The following is an 18,051-nucleotide window of genomic DNA, read 5'->3' on the forward strand; positions in this document are numbered from 1 at the left end:
GGGACACCTCCAGCATTAGCTCGACGCTCACCGGCAGCCGCTCTGACCGAACGGTGGCCGCCACATCCACGGCCTGCGTGATGCTGCACAAGCGCACGTGCACACGTGGGGCAGGTGGTCCTGAGTGCGCCCGCATCGGCGCTGCGCAGTCACCCGTCTGCCACTGAAGTGGCGTGTTGTGGCCGATGCAAATGTAGCGCAGAAGAGTATGGGGCTCTGTGTGTGTACGTGTGTATGTTGAACTTCTTTTTGCGCCATACGTCGCCAACCGCACAAATCGGAGGTGCGGGGGAAAGGACCAGAAACTAAATGCACAAAGATCAGTTCTAAAGAAATTAGATTTCAATCTTTAATAAATCAACATTTCAATCTAAGAAATGAGGTTTCAATTTGATACGGCTCGCGACCACGTGAAACCCATCACTTCGACATGGCCCACAAGCAATATCCATCACTGTGAGCATCTTAGCCGCACTAATCAGGTACTAGAGGGAAATATTTTTTTCCTGGCTATAACATGGTGTTTCTAATTTTAGTCCGCTTCTGTCACAGCTGAAGGCCCTAGCAGTGACAGAACAATTTCTGATTTGAAACCCCACCTAATTTACTCCTGGTATAAGCACAACCGTTTATTATAAACCTTGCTGACATGTGCGCCCACCTCCGTTGCGTTTACGGTCAGCTGCCACAATGCACAGCGCGTTTATAATAAACGGTTGTGCTTATACCAGGAGTAAATTAGGTGGGGTTGCAAATCAGAAATTGTTCTGTCACTGCTAGGGCCTTTGGCTGTGACAGAAGCGGACTAAAATTAGAAACACCATGCTATAGCCAGGTCAAAAATATTTCCCTCTAGTACCTGATTAGTGCGGCTAAGATGCTCACAGTGACGGATATTGCTTGTGGGCCATGTCGAAGTGATGCGCATCATGCGGTTGCGAGTCGAATCTAATTGAAAACGAATTTCTTAGATTGAAATCTAATTTCTTAGAGATGGAAAACTAATTTCTTTAGAACTGCTTTTTGTGTTTAGTTTCTGGTCCCTCCCTCACTGCACCTCCGATGAGCACAGATGATTACGTATGGTGCGAAAGAAGTTCAACATTCATATATACAATCAGTGGCTTGACTACGAGTTGTAACAGTGTCAGAGAGGGTAAAACCTCTTCGTAGTTTTTCATATTTTGATACTGGAAAAAAAGGTCCCATTTTGTAGATGCTCACCCCGAGCTTTAAATGCTCCGATAGTGGCATTGTCTTCGTGCTGTTCCTCTTTTTGCGTTTTGCTCTGGCCTAACACTGGTTGAGACTAGGCCCTAAAGAAGGCTGTCTCTGGTGTCGGCCAATCAGTTTCAAAGACAATGCATATATTATCAGAGCATGTTTGTTTACATGTTCACCACAACAATGCAGACATGATTCCTTGAAAAAGGTTTCTATTTGGTGTTTGAACATCTTAATACCTGTTTTATTGCCAGAAAGTGTTTAACCTATTCTTATTTTTTAATAGTTGTAAAAGTGTGTTTATATACTGCCCTACAAAGCCAGCGATGTGGCATCAATTCCCGACCATCGCTAATGCCGCCACTGCAGCTTTGCACTTTAAATCTAGATTGAAAACTCATTTCTTTAGAACTGAATTTTGTGTTTAGTTTGTTGTATCTTTCCCTGCACCTCCGATTATCCCGGTTGGCTAAGTACGGTGCGAAATAAGTTCAACATACAATCCATGGATATCCAAAACGTGATATGGGCCTCCTCTAGGGCGAGTCGGCCTCAAACGAGTACCTGATACAATGTACCAAAAATCCGCACTGAGGAAGGGCAACAATACCAGACCTGGCGCTAACCACACCACCACATTGTACGCTGTGCAGGTATTAATAGGTGCTTGCCAACAGAACTTACCCCAACGGTTTGTTCAAGGCTACATGAGAAAAAGTCGTTTTATTCATGCAGCATTATAAAGTGTGGCATGGCCAGAGGTCGGCAAGACCTGTAGCTCCGGAGACTGTGTTGTGGCTCTTGAAATAGAGTTGTTTTTTTACTGAATTCCAAAAAATGGCTATTCTTGTTATTTTGTTTGCCGGCCCCTGTCCGTGGAAGTCCAGTTGACCATTGAAGTCCAGTTTGCCATGGAAACCCAGTTTACCATGGAAGTCCAGTTTGCCATGGAAGCCCAGTTTGCCATGGACAGGGGTCACCAACCTGTGGCTCATTAAGGACTGTTTTCGTGACGCTATTTATTAAGGACCACCGTCTCGTATTCACATCAATTGTGGCTCTTTTGAAATATTGAGGTTTTATTTTACCGAATTGGAAAAAAAAGTGTCTTCTTGTTATTCTGGTTGCCGACCCCCGGCGCACGGTGAAGTATCCCACGGTGAAGCGCGGCATGGTGAAATGTGGCGTGGTAAACGTGGGTGAATCAAACGGTGCAGCGGGAGGGGTCACCTGCACCGGACAGCATCAGCATCATGGCTCCACTCCCCGACCCGGCCTCCAGCACCACGTCTCCCGGTCTCAGGTCAAGGTGCATGAGCATGGCACTCACATCCTGCCATGATAACCATCATCATGACCATCATAACCATCATCATGACCTTCATCATAACCATCATCATGACCATCATAACCATCATCATAACCATCATCATGACCATCATAACCATCATCATAACCATCAGCATGTCGGGCACCGTGTTGCGTGTCCTCGTCCACGCCTTTGACGCTGGCGTCAGGTTGCGTTTCATTCGACGGATGGCTGCCTTGGCCCTGTGCCTCCTGTCCCGCAGACTCCGCATCAGGGCTGAAGCTCTGGGGACCCAGGAGGATGGCGAGGCGTGCGGCTGGGGACAGGGAACGGCGCCACGTGCCGCGCCGGACAAGGGGTGAGGAGGCAGCATCCGCGACCTGGGAACAAGGGGCAGTGGAAACGCCATCATCTACACCTGCAACAACAGGGCTCTTAAGAGGCAAAATCTGGCCCACGAACTCACGTCCCTTCATCGTACCATTAAACTATAAACTATATTTTATTTTACCACGTAAGGCCCACTGAGCTATAACGCTCTTTTTCAGAAGCAACCTGGCTATCACAAATGAGAGCTCATACAGTGGCTTATCACGTGGACATTTCTAGCAGCCCAATACTCTTAAACGCATGTTTTTTTTTTACATGGAGGGAAAAACCTGAGGACATATATAAAAAAGTACCACCGTGGCTCTGAAATTAAATGACAGTGCTAAAGTTAATTCGTTTGTGCGAGTGCGTGATATAATTTAGTGAATGGTCTTGGACACCATATCGACTGTGTTGTAATGTGTTGTGGAGGTGCAGGCCTGAGGTGTGAGGACTGTAGCACAGAGGTGGTGGTGATTCTGAAAACACTTATGGAATTAAAGTTTGGACACACCTGGCCTATAACAAATGCACGAAGTTTATGCAGCAACACCTCAATGAATCACCAAGACACACATTTAGGAGGGTCCTGCATTGTGATGTTCGGTCGTAAATTATATATTTTTACGTGGTTCTTGTGGGATAAATTGGTGATACCACTTAATAGATCTGCTGCTAGTTATATGTATGTTGAACTTCTTTTGCACCGTACGTAGCCAACCGTGCTAATCGGAGGTGAGATTGTTGGGTTGATGATACCCACTTTATTGGTGGAGTGGCAGTCAAAGGATGGAACATTGTTAATGCGTGAGAAGCTGGCTTTTATATTTAGTGCAGTTTTAGGCAACTATTTGATCAATCTGGCCGTGTTTCCTGAAGGGCGAGTCACTACAAATCACAGCAATATATATTCGTATTGGATCGATAAGGAGTTATCGAGACTTACCGCTACAGACGGACAGAAATAGACGAATAGAGGGAATACATTAATGGCAGTGTTCTTCAGTAATTTTCAGAAGGAGGGGCCCACTTTCGCCGATAAGACATCATCGGGAGTGTGGTGAGGGCCACCACACATTTGAAACCATTGTTGGGTTTTACAGCAGCACGATAATGATGACAATGGGGGGTGTTTTCACTCTTTGTGTATCGTCGGTGGGGGCCGCAGGTCAGGTGCCGGACTAAGGCCCCTGGGGCCCACCAGGGCACCCGCGGTGGCCTTGCGGTGAATGAAACCGCATTAACGCTTTCAACCTCAGTTGGAATGAATGTGTGTTTTTTTTTAACCAACTGCCAGGCCCAGTAAATAAACATCACCACCAGCGGAGTGTGAAATCCCCCTGCCTTGGTGCATAGCTTCAACGGCTTCACACAGCCAGCCCCCAGCATGCACCGCGCACTGTGACGTGGCCCCGTGTGCCGGCTCCCGTCATGCACCGCGTGTTGTAACACAAGGCTACGTTATTAGTCGGAATAACCGTGACTTTAAATTTGCTTTTTTTTCCTTCTAAATCTACAAACCTGTCAACCCATACAGTTCTCTCCGTATTCTTGTACAGGGAAATTGAGTTTTCAGGTCCGTACGGCATACAGACATTTAAATACGGGCAACAAAATATCTATTTGTTTGTGTTTCTCCCTTATGATGGGACTTTGTAGGATGAACGTTGAGATTTATAAGGACACTGGGTAATCAATAATGTCTGAATTGGTCTGTAATAAGGTAGGGCACTGATAAGGGGTTGACAGGTATGAATCTCTAGCATTAAACTCGCTATTGACACATTTTTATTCGATCTTCATGCAGCGTCTCGCCGCCCTGTGTCTACCATGCCAAAAGGAGGACAGTGCAGCAGGATTCATCATTGTACTGTACTTCTATGCTCCGCGCCTTAATCGACCCACACAGAGCAGCCGTGGTGAAATATGGTGAAGAACCCCCGCGAGAGACACTGCATGGGGGGAGCGGCCTTCATAACGAAGTGAATCGCCAAAGGGCTGTAGATTAGCATTTATAATTGTAAGCTTATCAAACGTTGGGGCTGTCGCCAATGATCTGTACTCAGGATGCAATTCTGAATTTCGGATTTATCCGTAATTCCGAATCGTGTTTATTTTCACAGCCAACAGCCCGTGACATCGTCTCCATTATTCTATGGTTCTTTCGGTAAGTCAGGTAGATAGCAAAAATATAAAAAGTGATTAAAAAGTGATTTTACCGATTAAAAAGTGATTTTACCGATTAAAAAGTGAATTTACCAAAAAAAGTTACTTTAACGAAAGAACCATAGAATATGAATTCCTGCAGTCACTAAAGTTTAAGTCAAAATCGCTCCCTTACCACAATTATTATAATGCTGCAAATATGTAAATGACCCTAAAACTTTTTCGTAAACTGTCACGGGAAAATTGTAAATGTTCATCCGCAACGTGACCTTAGGGGCCGTCCATAAATGACGTCACGCACCTAGGGGGGGGGGGGTCAGACATTTGTGCCGATGTGACGAGGGGGGGGGGGTTGAGAAATGTGACGTCACATCAAAATGCGCAACTTAAATAAATATAGACACATTCTACTTAATTAAATAGACTTTTTTCTCCTACAACATCAGAGTGCAGCGCCACATTAAATACGCACTACAATGACAATAGTTTAAAGCGATTTGAAGCATGTTTTACTTTCAAAATGAAAATATGGTTTTGGGGGGTGGGGCAGAGCTTTGTGACGTCATATTTGAGGGGGGTCTGACTTTTTGTGACGCCGTGAGACGGCCCCTTAGACCGAAAGCTTTAAGAGGTTAAAAACCTCTACATCTGGCATGTTTATATTCTTAGTTTTTTCGGTAAAGTCACGTTGAAGAGAAACAACAAAATAATAAAATATATATAAAACAATAAAAAAAATTCTCACGACGTTTCGACCATAACTCAAACGGTCATCTTCAGGTGTGTTGGTTTGCATAAAAATTTTTTTAAACGGCGCATTTATTTATTTATTAAAAAAAAAGACGTTAGCGTCACGCGCAGCGATTTGGCAGTTTACCCAGGACTAGTCCATCTATATTTTGAAAAGAGGAGGGGGGAGACGAAATTTTATAATGTATGCTGTCTGAAAGCCAATGTAAGCGTGAACAATCAATTAAGAACTGAAATGGAAAGATTTGATAAACCATTTCGTTCTTAATTGATTGTTCACGCTTACATTGGCTTTCAGACAGCATACATTATAAAATTTCGTCTCCCCCCTCCTCTTTTCAAAATATAGATGGACTAGTCCTGGGTAAACTGCCAAATCGCTGCGCGTGACGCTAACGTCTTTTTTTTTATAAATAAATAAATAAATGCGCCGTTTAAAAATAAATTTATGCAAACCAACACACCTGAAGATGACCGTTTGAGTTATGGTCGAAACGTCGTGAGAATTTTTTTTATTGTTTTATATATATTTTATTATTTTGTTGTTTCTCTTCAATGTGACTTTACCGAAAAAACTAAGAATATGAATTACTGCAGTCACGAAAGCTTTAAATCAAAATCTGGCATGTTTGTTAGGGGGGGGGGGGCACAACGTGACGTCACGTCTTACCTGTGACTCTGTGACGTCACTCGCCCCGCGCCCTTCGCTTTCGATGTGGCCAGGGTGCGAGCCCGCACGGCTGGCGAGCTCACGTGACGGCACGCAAAAGCGGCGATGCATGTGCCCAGACGCGCGGTTTGACGCGGACCCTCGTACTCCCCTCAGGTCTCGGAAGTTCGAGGTCATCGGTGATGTCATTTGGCGTTCCGAGTGGCCGTCGCACGTGCGTGACGTCACCACTCGACGGCGTCGACTGTCGATTCCGAGGCGTTCGGTGTGAGCGATTCGCTATCGCGGTTCTTGAATCGATGGCGTTTCGTCTCCCGTGGGCTGTTCCTGCGGCCGTGATGGCCACGGCCCCTTTTGTGCCAGGCTAGGTGCACCTTGAGGCCGTCAAACGTGGACTCCACCTGCTCCGTCTGTGTGAGATAGAGGGCGTCGCGGTGGCTAAGAGATGTTAACTACCTCGCTTGGTATACGGGAGGTCGTGGGTTCGATCCCGACCCTGACCCCTGCTATATATTTGGAGTTTGCGTGTCTCTCCTCCCGTAGAGATGTTAACTACCTCGCCTGGTATACAGGAGGTCGTGGGTTAGACCCTGACCCCTGCTGTATATTTGGAGTTTGCGTGTCTCTCCCCGTAGAGATATTAACTACCTCGCTTTGTATGCAGGAGGTCGTGGGTTCAATTCCGACCCTGACCCCTGCTGTATATTTGGAGTTTGCAGTGTCTCTCTCCCCGTGGTCGCATGGATTTTTCTCCGTGCCCTCCGGTTTTTCCTTCCACATTTAAAATCAACATCACGCGTTTAGAGTCGATCATCGATTATCCACGAGGGAGGGGACGCCAGATTTTCAAAAACTCCGGATAATTAATCACTAAATAATTATTTAAAATAGATGATTTTTGCACATTCTTGTATGACATGTTTTTAGGTGTTATATGTTTTTTTTATTTGTTTACTGTATGAAATTGTCAGACATTAACATGCAATGGACAAAAATGAACATCCAACTTTAAAAAAAGTTACTCTATTTACTGTATCGTACTTACCACTCCAATTTCGAAGACTACATGGGTTTATGTATATGAGCGCAGTATTATTGTATGTAGTGTATAATGTAGTGTATATATTTGACACTGAAATCAAGCATAGCTACTTTGTGTGTCATGTTTTGGTGATTTCGAAAACGTTTTTTGGTTTGGCCATGTTTTTGTTTATTGTAGTACGGAGTTAGACTGATGGCCTTAATCTAAGTTGTCTTGTGGTTGTTGTTGTTTGACTTGCATCCCACTGGGATTTTTGCACACAGTGTTGGTGTACGGTGCTTTTTCAGGAATATTTAGATGTTTTTTCCTGCATTTTCTGTTTGCACAGTCGCATAGTCACTTTAAGATGTTTTCTTGTTTATTTTTGTGTTTGTTGCGGTTGCACCCGATTCACGAGCCGAATGACTCACATGGCTATACCTAATAAATGGAACTATCAATGGAACTATGTGTAGTGTCTTCAAAAATTACTCACACCAACACGTAACAAGTCACCTACTTACACTTTATTCACCTATTCTTGCACCAGTTGTAGGCACTCCTATAACTATCTATATCAGTGGTTCTTAAGCTGGGTTCGATCGAACCCCAGGGGTTCGTTGAGTCACTCTCCGGGGTTCGGCAGGGGTCAAGACACACACAGTATAGCAGCCCGGTTCGCACTAGCAATGTCGGGCCGTTTTTGTCAGCCGTCAAAAAATTGGCAACACACAATTTTTCTTCGCTGTGTTAGATTACAAGTGTTACACAAAATAAATTCAGCCCACTTGTATTAGTCGTGACGTCACGCTCCGCTTGGCCATCATTGGCTGCAGCTGATCACGCCACATTGCGTGATCAGGAACTTGGTGTGCTCAGTAGTCGACTTGTGGCTGTTGTGATTTTACGTCATTTGTGATTTTCTTTTAATCTTTCAATCCCTTCATACTAACTATGTCGAGCAAAAAAAGAAAGTGGTTGGACGAATATGTACAATATGGATTCACGTGTATAAAGGAACGTGATAGGAGTCAGCGTCCTCAATGCATAATTTGCAATGCCAAGTTGAGCATTTCTAGTCTAGCACCGGCAAAACTAAAGGAACACTTCCTAAAGCTGCATGGAGATGGGAAATACAAGAACACAACGCTCGCTGAATTCAAGGTGAAGAGAGCCAGATTCGATGAAAAGGCTACTCTGCCTGTTCTCGGCTTTGTACCCATCGACAAACCGATCGTCACAGCATCACAGTTGCGTACCTGATCGCAAAGCAGGGCAAACCACACACCATTGGTGAAACACTCGTAAAACCAGCTGCGTTGAAGATGGCGAATATCATGCTGGGAAAAGCTGCTGAAGATAAGACGACATGAGCGATGAGAGCTTGGCTCAAGTAGTTCTGATTTCAAGCCCAATAAAATTCAGCCTCCAACTCGACGAGACCACTGACGTTTCCAATCTAAGCCAGCTTGTATTCGTGGGCAATATGAAAGACGACGTGATGAAGGAATATTTTTTTTATTTTGTAACGATCTTTCGTGGAATATAGTTTCTGCAGTTTGTTCGGACGGAGCTCCAGCCATGCTGGGACGACACTGGTTTTGGAGCGCTGGTGAAATCCGATGCACCACACATCATTGTTACGCACTGTGTTCTGCACAGGCATGCGTTGGCAACAAAAACCTTGCCTCCAAAACTGCCAGAAGTATTAAAAATTGTAGTTGAGTGTGTGAACTATGTGCGAAATAGTGCTATGAAGCACCGCATCTTCAAAGAGCTGTGTAAGGAAATGGGCTCTGAATTCTAGATACTTCTGTACCATTCTAACGTTCGGTGGTTATCCCGGGGAAAGGTGCTGAATCGTGTTTTTGCCATGCGTGTGGAATTAGTCCTGTTTTTGCGAGAGTACCAACATTGTCACGCAGATTGCTTCGAAAATTCTGAGTTCGTTCTCATTTTGGCGTACATGGCCGATATTTTCGATGCTCTCAATCATCTCAATCGACAGATGCAGGGTGGTGGAGTCAACATCATTGAAGCGGAAGAAAACCTGAAGGAGTTTAAAAAAAAGCTCCCTTTATGGAAATGACGAACAGAGAATGATAACTTCACAAACTTCTCCCTGCTGGACGACTGTGTAAGTAAGATCGAAGACGTGTCTGGAATTGGAGACATTTCTGTACCTGGGGAGCTGAAGCAAGCAATTGCCATGCACTTAGATGAGCTCGCAAAGTCTCTCGACGGATACTTCCCCACCACAGAGTCATATCCAGCATGGGTGAGACAGCCGTTCACGTTTAGTGTTGCGACAGCAGATGTCAACGATGAATACCTCGAGGAAATCATTGAACTTCAGCAGAGCCAGCTTCAACAGCAACTCTTCAGAACAACAACGCTCTCAACGTTTTGGTGTCACCAAATCGTACCATACCCTCTAATTGCTAAGAAAGCCCTTGAGATACTCACACTGTTACAACGTATCTTTGCGAGCAATCTTTTTCGAGGATGGTAGACCAAAACTAAGAAAAGGAACAGACTTTGTTGCGAAAATGATATGAGAGTGGCACTTGCCAAGGTGAAGCCGCGCATTTCTGAACTTGTATCTGAAAGGCAACAGCAAAAGCCACATTGATTTGCAGTAAATATTCATTGAGTTATGTTTTTGTGTGAAATTCATGTTTTGTTGGTTTTGTTCTTTGAACACAGTGATTTTGTGTGCAACTGATGCATGGTTAATTTTGTGCACTAATAAAATATATACCTATGTTTTGAAGAAATCATATTTTATTTTTCCAATTACGAAGGTTTCGGTGAATGCACTGATGAAGCTTGCAGGGTTCAGTACCTCCAATAAGGTTACGAACCACTAATCTATATGATCACTTATGGTTAACTTCTCCCCACTCTTATCTACCTTTCGCCTCCCTTATCCTGCGCTCAGCAGCTCTGCTCTCAGCAACTTCGCACACAGGGTCTCCGCATGCAGCGTCTCCACACACAGCAACTCTACACCTCGACCGCTGCCCTCACCTACGCTCCCTCAGACCCGCTCACCCGTCTGTCCCAGGTGAGGGAATCACTATCACCCGCCTGGCGACGGCATAAGGGTTGAGGTTCCTTTGACGGCTGGAGCGGCTGCGGCGAGATGTCTTCACACTTGGTCCCCGGCAACAACTCCCCCGCTCCGCTCACGCACACTCCCTTATTTTAATTCCTCTGCTAATTATCCAAGACCTCTCGTGCGTCTCTTTAAGCTGTCGCCAGGCTAGCGCCTGTCAGCCCATCAATCAACCAGTATCTCCCGTCTCCCTGGCAACACCTCCGGTCTCAGCGTGCACAACCGGTCGACTCCGTTTGCACCTGGTTGCCCCTTAACAACTGGCGGTTTGCCCGTGCAAACCTCATGCGCACCTGTTTGCCCTCAGTTGCCCTGGGTTAACTGTGCGCACCGCGTATTTCACTACTCTACACATGCACACGGTGGCGATACCTGGACTGGGTCACAGCCTTTGGAGCGGTTTTGTCGGATTGGCCCGGGACAGCTGGATAATGTTGGAAGCAGCCGGATTATCGATAATCAACTATTTATCTGCTTTGCATTTTCACGTGACAAAGCCACTTCGTTGAGCTATCATTTGTGGTAGCCAGGTCGCTTCTGACAGCTCAGTGGGCCTTAAGTGGTAAAATAAATAAATCAACTTTAGTTTTTGGTTTAGTGCATATATGGGTTTTCTCCAAGAGCTCGTTTCCTCCTACTTAAACACGAATCTAGTTACAACTCCCCAATATAGTGAGGATCCCAGAGCTTGAGCATTTGCTGGCGCCGGCTCACTGCTTGGCTGCTGCTGCATTCCCACTTGTCTGTGGTTCCTGCACGCTCTTCTCGAGACGTTCTCTCGCTTCAAGAGCGAGTGAATAACTGCGGCGCGTTACGAGTTGAAGTTATTTTCTGCTGCAGTTGGAATTAGTGGTCAGTCGGCTTTGTTAGCTTTGCACCCAAGCTTTGGAACGCCTTGCCACTTGAAATCAGGCAGTCGGTAGACATTTAAGTCTGCTTTGAAAACCCATCTCTTTTTAAAGTGGCCTACCCTCTATAGTTTGGTCAGTTGGCCTGTCTTTATTTTTGTTTCCTGCTTTTCATGCATTGCGCATTGGGAACCTAGGATGGAATGCGCATTATACATTTGAATTATATTATTCACATTCTTGCGCCTCTTCCCCTAAATGATATCCTGATTCTTCTACTATTGATGTTCCATCACGAGACATCAGTATCCATTTTGTACTTTAACACAGCATCGCAACCTCCCTGCATTTAAGAATGCAAGTCTCAAGTTTATTTTGTTTAACCACGTGAGGATTGAAGACGCTAGGATAGAGCCTCATTTGCAAGAGTGACCTGGGCATCAGCCCACGGAAGTCGATATGACAGTCATTCACGTAACTTTAAATTCTTATGGGCACCAGCATGAGTCACAGCAAGGCCCCTCAGTAACATTTATGTGTAGCTATGGAATTGACAGCAAGGGCATTGCGGTGGCGAGATGTTAACTACCTCGCCTGGTATACAGGGGGTTGTGGGTTCGATCCCGACCCTGATGCCTGCTGTATATTTGGAGTTTGCGTGTCTATCTCCCCATGGATTTTTTCCCTAGGTCCTCTGGCTGCTATAAATTTCCACGTGATAAGCCACTTCGTTGAGCTGTCATTTGTAATAGCCAGGTCACGTCTGAAAAAGAGCTATACAGCTCAGTGGGCCTTACCTGGTAAAAAAAAAACATTTTTTAGTAAGTTGATACAGGAGTGCTTCAAGAAAAGCCAAAAGCATTGCATTCGTCCCTGTGTGTGTGAAAAAGCAGGTGATTTCCCAATGCACTCCATTGGGTCCGATTCTGGTGTTGATAGTGGCAGTTTGTAGTGATATTTGGTCCGAAAAAAATTCGAATTATCCCTCAGTTATCAAGAGCAACTGCCTTTCTACCAAAACGTAATTCAGGCCCGGCCAAATCACCTTTGACGAACAGATCATAGCTCAGTGGGCTGTACCTGACAAATAGAACAGTATATCCATGAATGAGAGGATATTATTCCTCTGCACTAATCACACCTCCGATTAGCACCATTGGCTAAATACGGTGCGAAATAAGTTCATCGCACATACAGAAAGTTGCAAATCAGTAATCAACTTGAATGGGTTTTGGGCATTGTTAGAAAGTACACTTTATTGCGAAGAAAATGTCATCAACTATTCACTTTGCAATTTACACAAGACCTGAAATATCTTGAATTACAGAACATTGACATCCCTTAGCCAAGAGCGATGCTGAAGCGTGGGAAGGTAACTAGGAAACATAAACCATTGTGAAGCATGCACAGTAAAGCCACCGCCTCCGCTATAACCGTGCATGTGGCCGCATGACATTCTCGCCGAATCTTATAAGCCACAGGCCCTGAGGGGGCATGCATATGCGTGGATTAGCACACACGGTACGGACACCATAAACTGCGCACAGTGACATGCTGATGGACAATCGACTTCCGTGGTACTGTACACCTAAGTTTTTTTTACACAGGGCACAACCTCCTGATGAGACTCGAGGAAACGATAAAGAAACCATTGTATTTTTTATTTTACCAGGTAAGGCCCCACTGAGCTGTGGTAGCTATTTTAAGAAGCGACCTGGCCACAAATGATAGCTCAACGAAGTGGCTGATCGTCACGTGGGAATTGATAGCAGCCAAATACTCCTTAAGCGCATGTTGATTCTAAATGTGGAGGGAAAAACCCTAGGACCCGGAGAAAAATCCACGTACCCACGGGGAGAGAGAGACATAGAGGCGAACAAAGCCTCACCAGGGTTTTCTATGACGCATTGCTATTAAGAGCCCAATAATTGGTATATTGAAATGTGATTTTATTGCGGAGGGTAAACAAGCTCCCTTTTTGTGACTTTATGTAAATATATTGGTTTGAATAAAAGTGTTTGAGGGATTTTGCATTTCTCTTTGCTGTGCATAACTATGTTGGAACTGCATCTGACAAACAATTGAACTAGACATGCGTAGGTATGTACAACTTGATAACACTGTAATCAACTTAAAACTGACACTGTATATTGTTAGGGTTCTAGATTTAAAGCTTTCGTGACTGCTAGGATCCATACTCTTTGGTTCTATTGGGTAAAGTCACGTAGGTAAAAAATAAAATAACAAAAATCACGACGTTTCGGCCACAACACAAGCGGCCTTCATCGGGTGAAGGGACGAGACTGTCTGGAGGACAGCGCTGGAGTGAAAAAAGCCACGCTCAGATCACGACCTTTAAGCTGTGTGAGAAGAAACAAAGCGCCTTGACAAAGGAATTAGCATATAATTTAGCATTGAAATGGCTCATTGAAATAGCTAAGTTAAAGTATACACATCCGCAGAGGCACCCCTTGACAAAGGAATTAGCATAGAATTTAGCATTGAAATAGCTGAGTGATTAGCTTGTAACTGGTCACAGAAATAGCTATGTTAAAGTCAGAGCATATACATTCACCGAGGCACCTAGTACAAATCAAACAAATTCTCCGATACCAGGGTTTTTATCAGAGATTTGTTCACGAGGCAATTCAGATCTACAAACACAGACACAAATTCAACCGAGAAGATGGTTTCAAATTAAGCAACCATTGGAAAGATGTTCTAAATCGAACTAAACATTAAACTAATTTCAATGGTACAGTATATTTTTCAAGTAGTGGTACCCCAAACTTTAGCAGCTCTTATAAATTCCCTTTTCACACGATCAATAGGTAAACTCCTCCCCCCCCCCCCCGCGCCAAACGGCAAGTCCACCGGCACGTACACCACCTCTTTTCTAAAATCGGCCAATCAAATGCTAATTTTTATGCTAATTTCTTTGTCAGGACACCTTGTTTGCTCGCACACAGTTTAAAGGTCCGCGGTCTGGGCGTGGTTGTATTTCGCTGAATTCTCCTGTTTGATTTGTACTAGGTGCCTCGGTGAATGTATATGCTCTGACTTTAACATAGCTATTTCTGTGACCAGTTACAAGCTAATCACTCAGCTATTTCAATGCTAAATTCTATGCTAATTCCTTTGTCAAGGGGTGCCTCTGCGGATGTATATACTTTAACTTAGATATTTCAATGAGCCATTTCAATGCTAAATTAAATGCTAATTCCTTTGTCAAGGCGCTTTGTTTCTTCTCACACAGCTTAAAGGTTGCGATCTGAGCATGGCTTTTTTCACTCCAGCGCTGTCCTCCAGACAGTCTCGTCCCTTCACCTGATGAAGGCCGCTTGTGTTGTGGCCGAAACGTCGTGATTTTTGTTATTTTATTTTTTACCTACGTGACTTTACCCAATAGAACCAAAGAGTATTGTTAGGGTGTTTATGAATTGTCTGAGGTTGCTTAATCTGTGGAACTGCCAGTGTTTCTTAGTTAGATGAGGCATAAATATTATTTGCCTTAAGAGACCACTTTCTGTGCGTTGTTTACACTACGTTATGGATGCTGTGTTTTTTATTCCTTAATATAATGCCATCGTGTTTTAGGCTCAGTCTACATTACAATTAATATGACAGATTAAAAATGCGTGTTTTTAGAGATACATAATTGAAAAAAAATGAAGATAATTTGTATATTGCGATTATAATTTTCTATCTATTTTTTTACTTCGCTTATGTGTTATTGTTTATTATTGGTTTATTTTTACCGTCACTTGTTGCATATGTCGGAGGAAGTGGTGGTGTTGTTTTTGTTGATGAAACACGATTCGAGAGCTTCTTGACTCACAGGGTCATGCAAAATAAACTGAAACTTAATGGACAGCTGAGGAAAGACAGTTTGAGTTCGGAAATATATATTTTTGCACGGACATCATTTGCCGTAGCAAATGTGTAAAGCGTTCCAACCACCCCCCCCAACTCTACACTCAATGCGTCGTGTCCAATTCACCGTACGTCACATGACTTATTGATGAATGCAACTCAACACAGTATCACTTAAAAAAATTGCTTTCATGGTGGATTATACGTAAATAATAATAGGTCTACATCACCACATTAGAATTACATCTTGGTTGCTCTGCCTATAGGCTGTTTAATACTGGAGTTCGTTACCTCAAAATCCACTACGGCAACATACAGCGATTGCTTTTGCACCATGTCGCTGGGTGATGGTGAAGGGACCCACCCCACAGTGTTCATGGAGACCTCTTGCCTATATGAGGCAATCCATACACATTGTAATGAGCAGGCTAAATGGAGCACAGGAGGGCAAGTGAAAGATGAGCTTCATTTTATTCACCCGAAACCATATTGACGCTCACCCACTTAAACACGTGCTTCTGGCAAATATTGTTCCAAACAGCACAGTAAGCTGCTCATTAGTGAAACAAACATATGTCCGTTTATTTTGTAGATTTTAAAAAATGCATGTTCATCAGGATTTCATTGTACACGTACGGTAGCTGGGGACCTTTTAAGCAACTGCTTGGACCTGTCCAAAATTGGCAAATCTCCCTCTTTCCAATGTGTTTTCGGGTCATACCATGTTCTTGTACCATGTTTGTTGTCCTTCCCCTGTACCACCGATTAGCACGGTCGGCTAACACACGTACACGTTCGGCTTCTTCGGGAGCTCTCGTGAAACTGAAGAAGTTCCCAGAAAACGTCGGAGACATCGTGCCCAACAATGCGCAGTGCAACCATAAAAAAAACCACAGACATAGAGAGAGGGCTATGAAGCACAATAGAAACGCGAAAACGTACGCAGCAAAACTCTCCGTCAGTAGGGCGGTGGCCTTCGCGGGCACCGTCCCGACCCCGTGGGTACGTGGTGGCTGGGGCCTCACAGGGGGCCCACATCCCACCAATGCGTGGCGGCGAAGTGCGCTCGGCGCGTGTTGGAGTCGCAGTGGACCTCGCCCTTCTTCACGTGGTGCGACAGGAGGTCGTCCACGAAGGAGCAGCGCAGGCCGAGGGGCTCGATCAGCGAACACACGCTGGTCTCGAGGGCGCACTGCTCGTCGATGATCGGACCAAACGGCTTGGGGATGGCCAGCTCCTTGTTCAGCACCACCATGTTCACCTGCGAGTCGTGACACGTGCAAGAGGTGAATTTTTTTTCACGTGTGTATGTTTAACTTTGTTAGCAGCGTATGTAGCCAACCGCACTAATCGGCTGAGTGTCTCGCAGTTTATAACGGTTTGTTAGAAACGTCTTTGCCGTGTTCACCTTTCCACAATAAAGAATACGACGTTTCGCCAATTCTGGCCGTCCCCTTATGATGCTAATTGTAATTATTGGTGAAACATCGTACTCATTGTAAATGTTGTGGGTTTAACTCTCCAAAACACCGGTGTGCTGAACTCCTAACGAATTGGCATGTTTTGTTTACGTACTGAACCTTACTAATTAAGCAAGCACCCTCTCTAGTTTCCGGTCCTCCCTCAAGACCCACCTCTTCTCCCAGGCCCATCCTTCCCTCCATCCCTTAGCACCCCCATAATTCCGGTACTCACAAACCGCCCTCCCCATACCCCAAACCCTATCCGCCAAATCACTTTTCGTTACCCGAATTGTACCACTCATAATCCTTGTAAAGCGCTGTAGATAACAGCGCTATGTAAATATAAGATATATTGGCTGTGTCGGGTGGTGGCGGATTTGACGACATTTATATTTATGCGATCTAACCCAAAAAAACCTCTTATTATGGACAATATTGGTCGTGAAAGCTCTGCTACTACTACGTGTTTACTTGCACCTGTGGTGGCGAGGCTGTTATCGCTCGCCAAGCGCACGGCTTCCGTCGCGTTTTGCATTCTCGACCGGTCGCAGGGGACGTGAACCCGAGGTTTGCCACGCAACATTGCAGCAGCAACAACGACAATGAGGGCAGCCACACGCACCATGTTGGAGAAGTAGGCCTCGGCCTTGCTCTAGTTGAGGAAGAAGAGCACGGGGAGCTCGATAATGTCCGCCTCCTCCAGGCCCAGCTCCCTCTTGAGCATGTCACGGTTCCAGTCGATGCAGCGCTGCCACCACACACAGGACAGATAAATGGGGAGCCGGGGATCGCGTCGCTTCAAGGCTGTGTGGCAGGTGCCTCCCCAACCCCAGCAAGCTGTTAACGGCGCTGTCTCCACCGCTGCGTACGTTCAGTGGTCCCTCGGTCTATGATTCCATCGATTAACAATCCGCCTCCCATAGTCCCATTTCTATTAACGATACATTTTCAATGAACGATACGGTTTTACGATATCACACGGCCGCCCATTTCGGCCAATCGGAGCGGTCCCAAGTGGACTCAGCCAACCTCAGCTCCAACAACCCCTTAAACCGCTATCCATGTTCTTAGCCAAAGGTATGACATTTTATTGTATGCTCTATTCATTATTTATCCATTTTTCTATTCATATTAATGCTCTAATGTGTTCCTACAACGTGTATTTATTAAAATTGCGTGTTTAAATATTATAACCTATATTTTTAGGGTGAAAAAGATCAACTTCTGGTCGTCTTTTAAC

The 18,051-nt window shown here is 44.8% G+C and overlaps 1 protein-coding gene and 1 long non-coding RNA gene across 2 annotated transcripts; both read right to left on the reverse strand.

The window, feature by feature from the left end:
* Positions 1-364: 364 nt before the first annotated feature.
* On the reverse strand, positions 365-6,902 carry LOC142930595 (uncharacterized). Its single transcript, XR_012946547.1, has 3 exons — positions 6,489-6,902; positions 2,700-2,913; positions 365-2,557 (listed from the first exon to the last, which is right to left on the reverse strand). It is a non-coding gene; the product is annotated as an uncharacterized LOC142930595 (long non-coding RNA).
* A 5,798-nt stretch (positions 6,903-12,700) lies between these two features.
* On the reverse strand, positions 12,701-17,948 carry LOC142930594 (protein-arginine deiminase type-4-like). The gene is made up of 2 exons (XM_076073449.1): positions 17,434-17,948; positions 12,701-16,609 (listed from the first exon to the last, which is right to left on the reverse strand). Exons 1-2 carry the CDS (start codon positions 17,434-17,436, stop codon positions 16,370-16,372), a joined length of 243 nt encoding a protein of 80 aa, XP_075929564.1. The 5' UTR covers positions 17,437-17,948; the 3' UTR covers positions 12,701-16,369.
* Between the last annotated feature and the right edge of the window lie 103 nt (positions 17,949-18,051).

This window comes from Petromyzon marinus, chromosome 42, assembly GCF_048934315.1.
Source record: "Petromyzon marinus isolate PM22_M1 ecotype Great Lakes invasive population chromosome 42, UKy_Petmar_22M1.pri1.0, whole genome shotgun sequence".
NCBI lineage: Eukaryota > Metazoa > Chordata > Hyperoartia > Petromyzontiformes > Petromyzontidae > Petromyzon > Petromyzon marinus.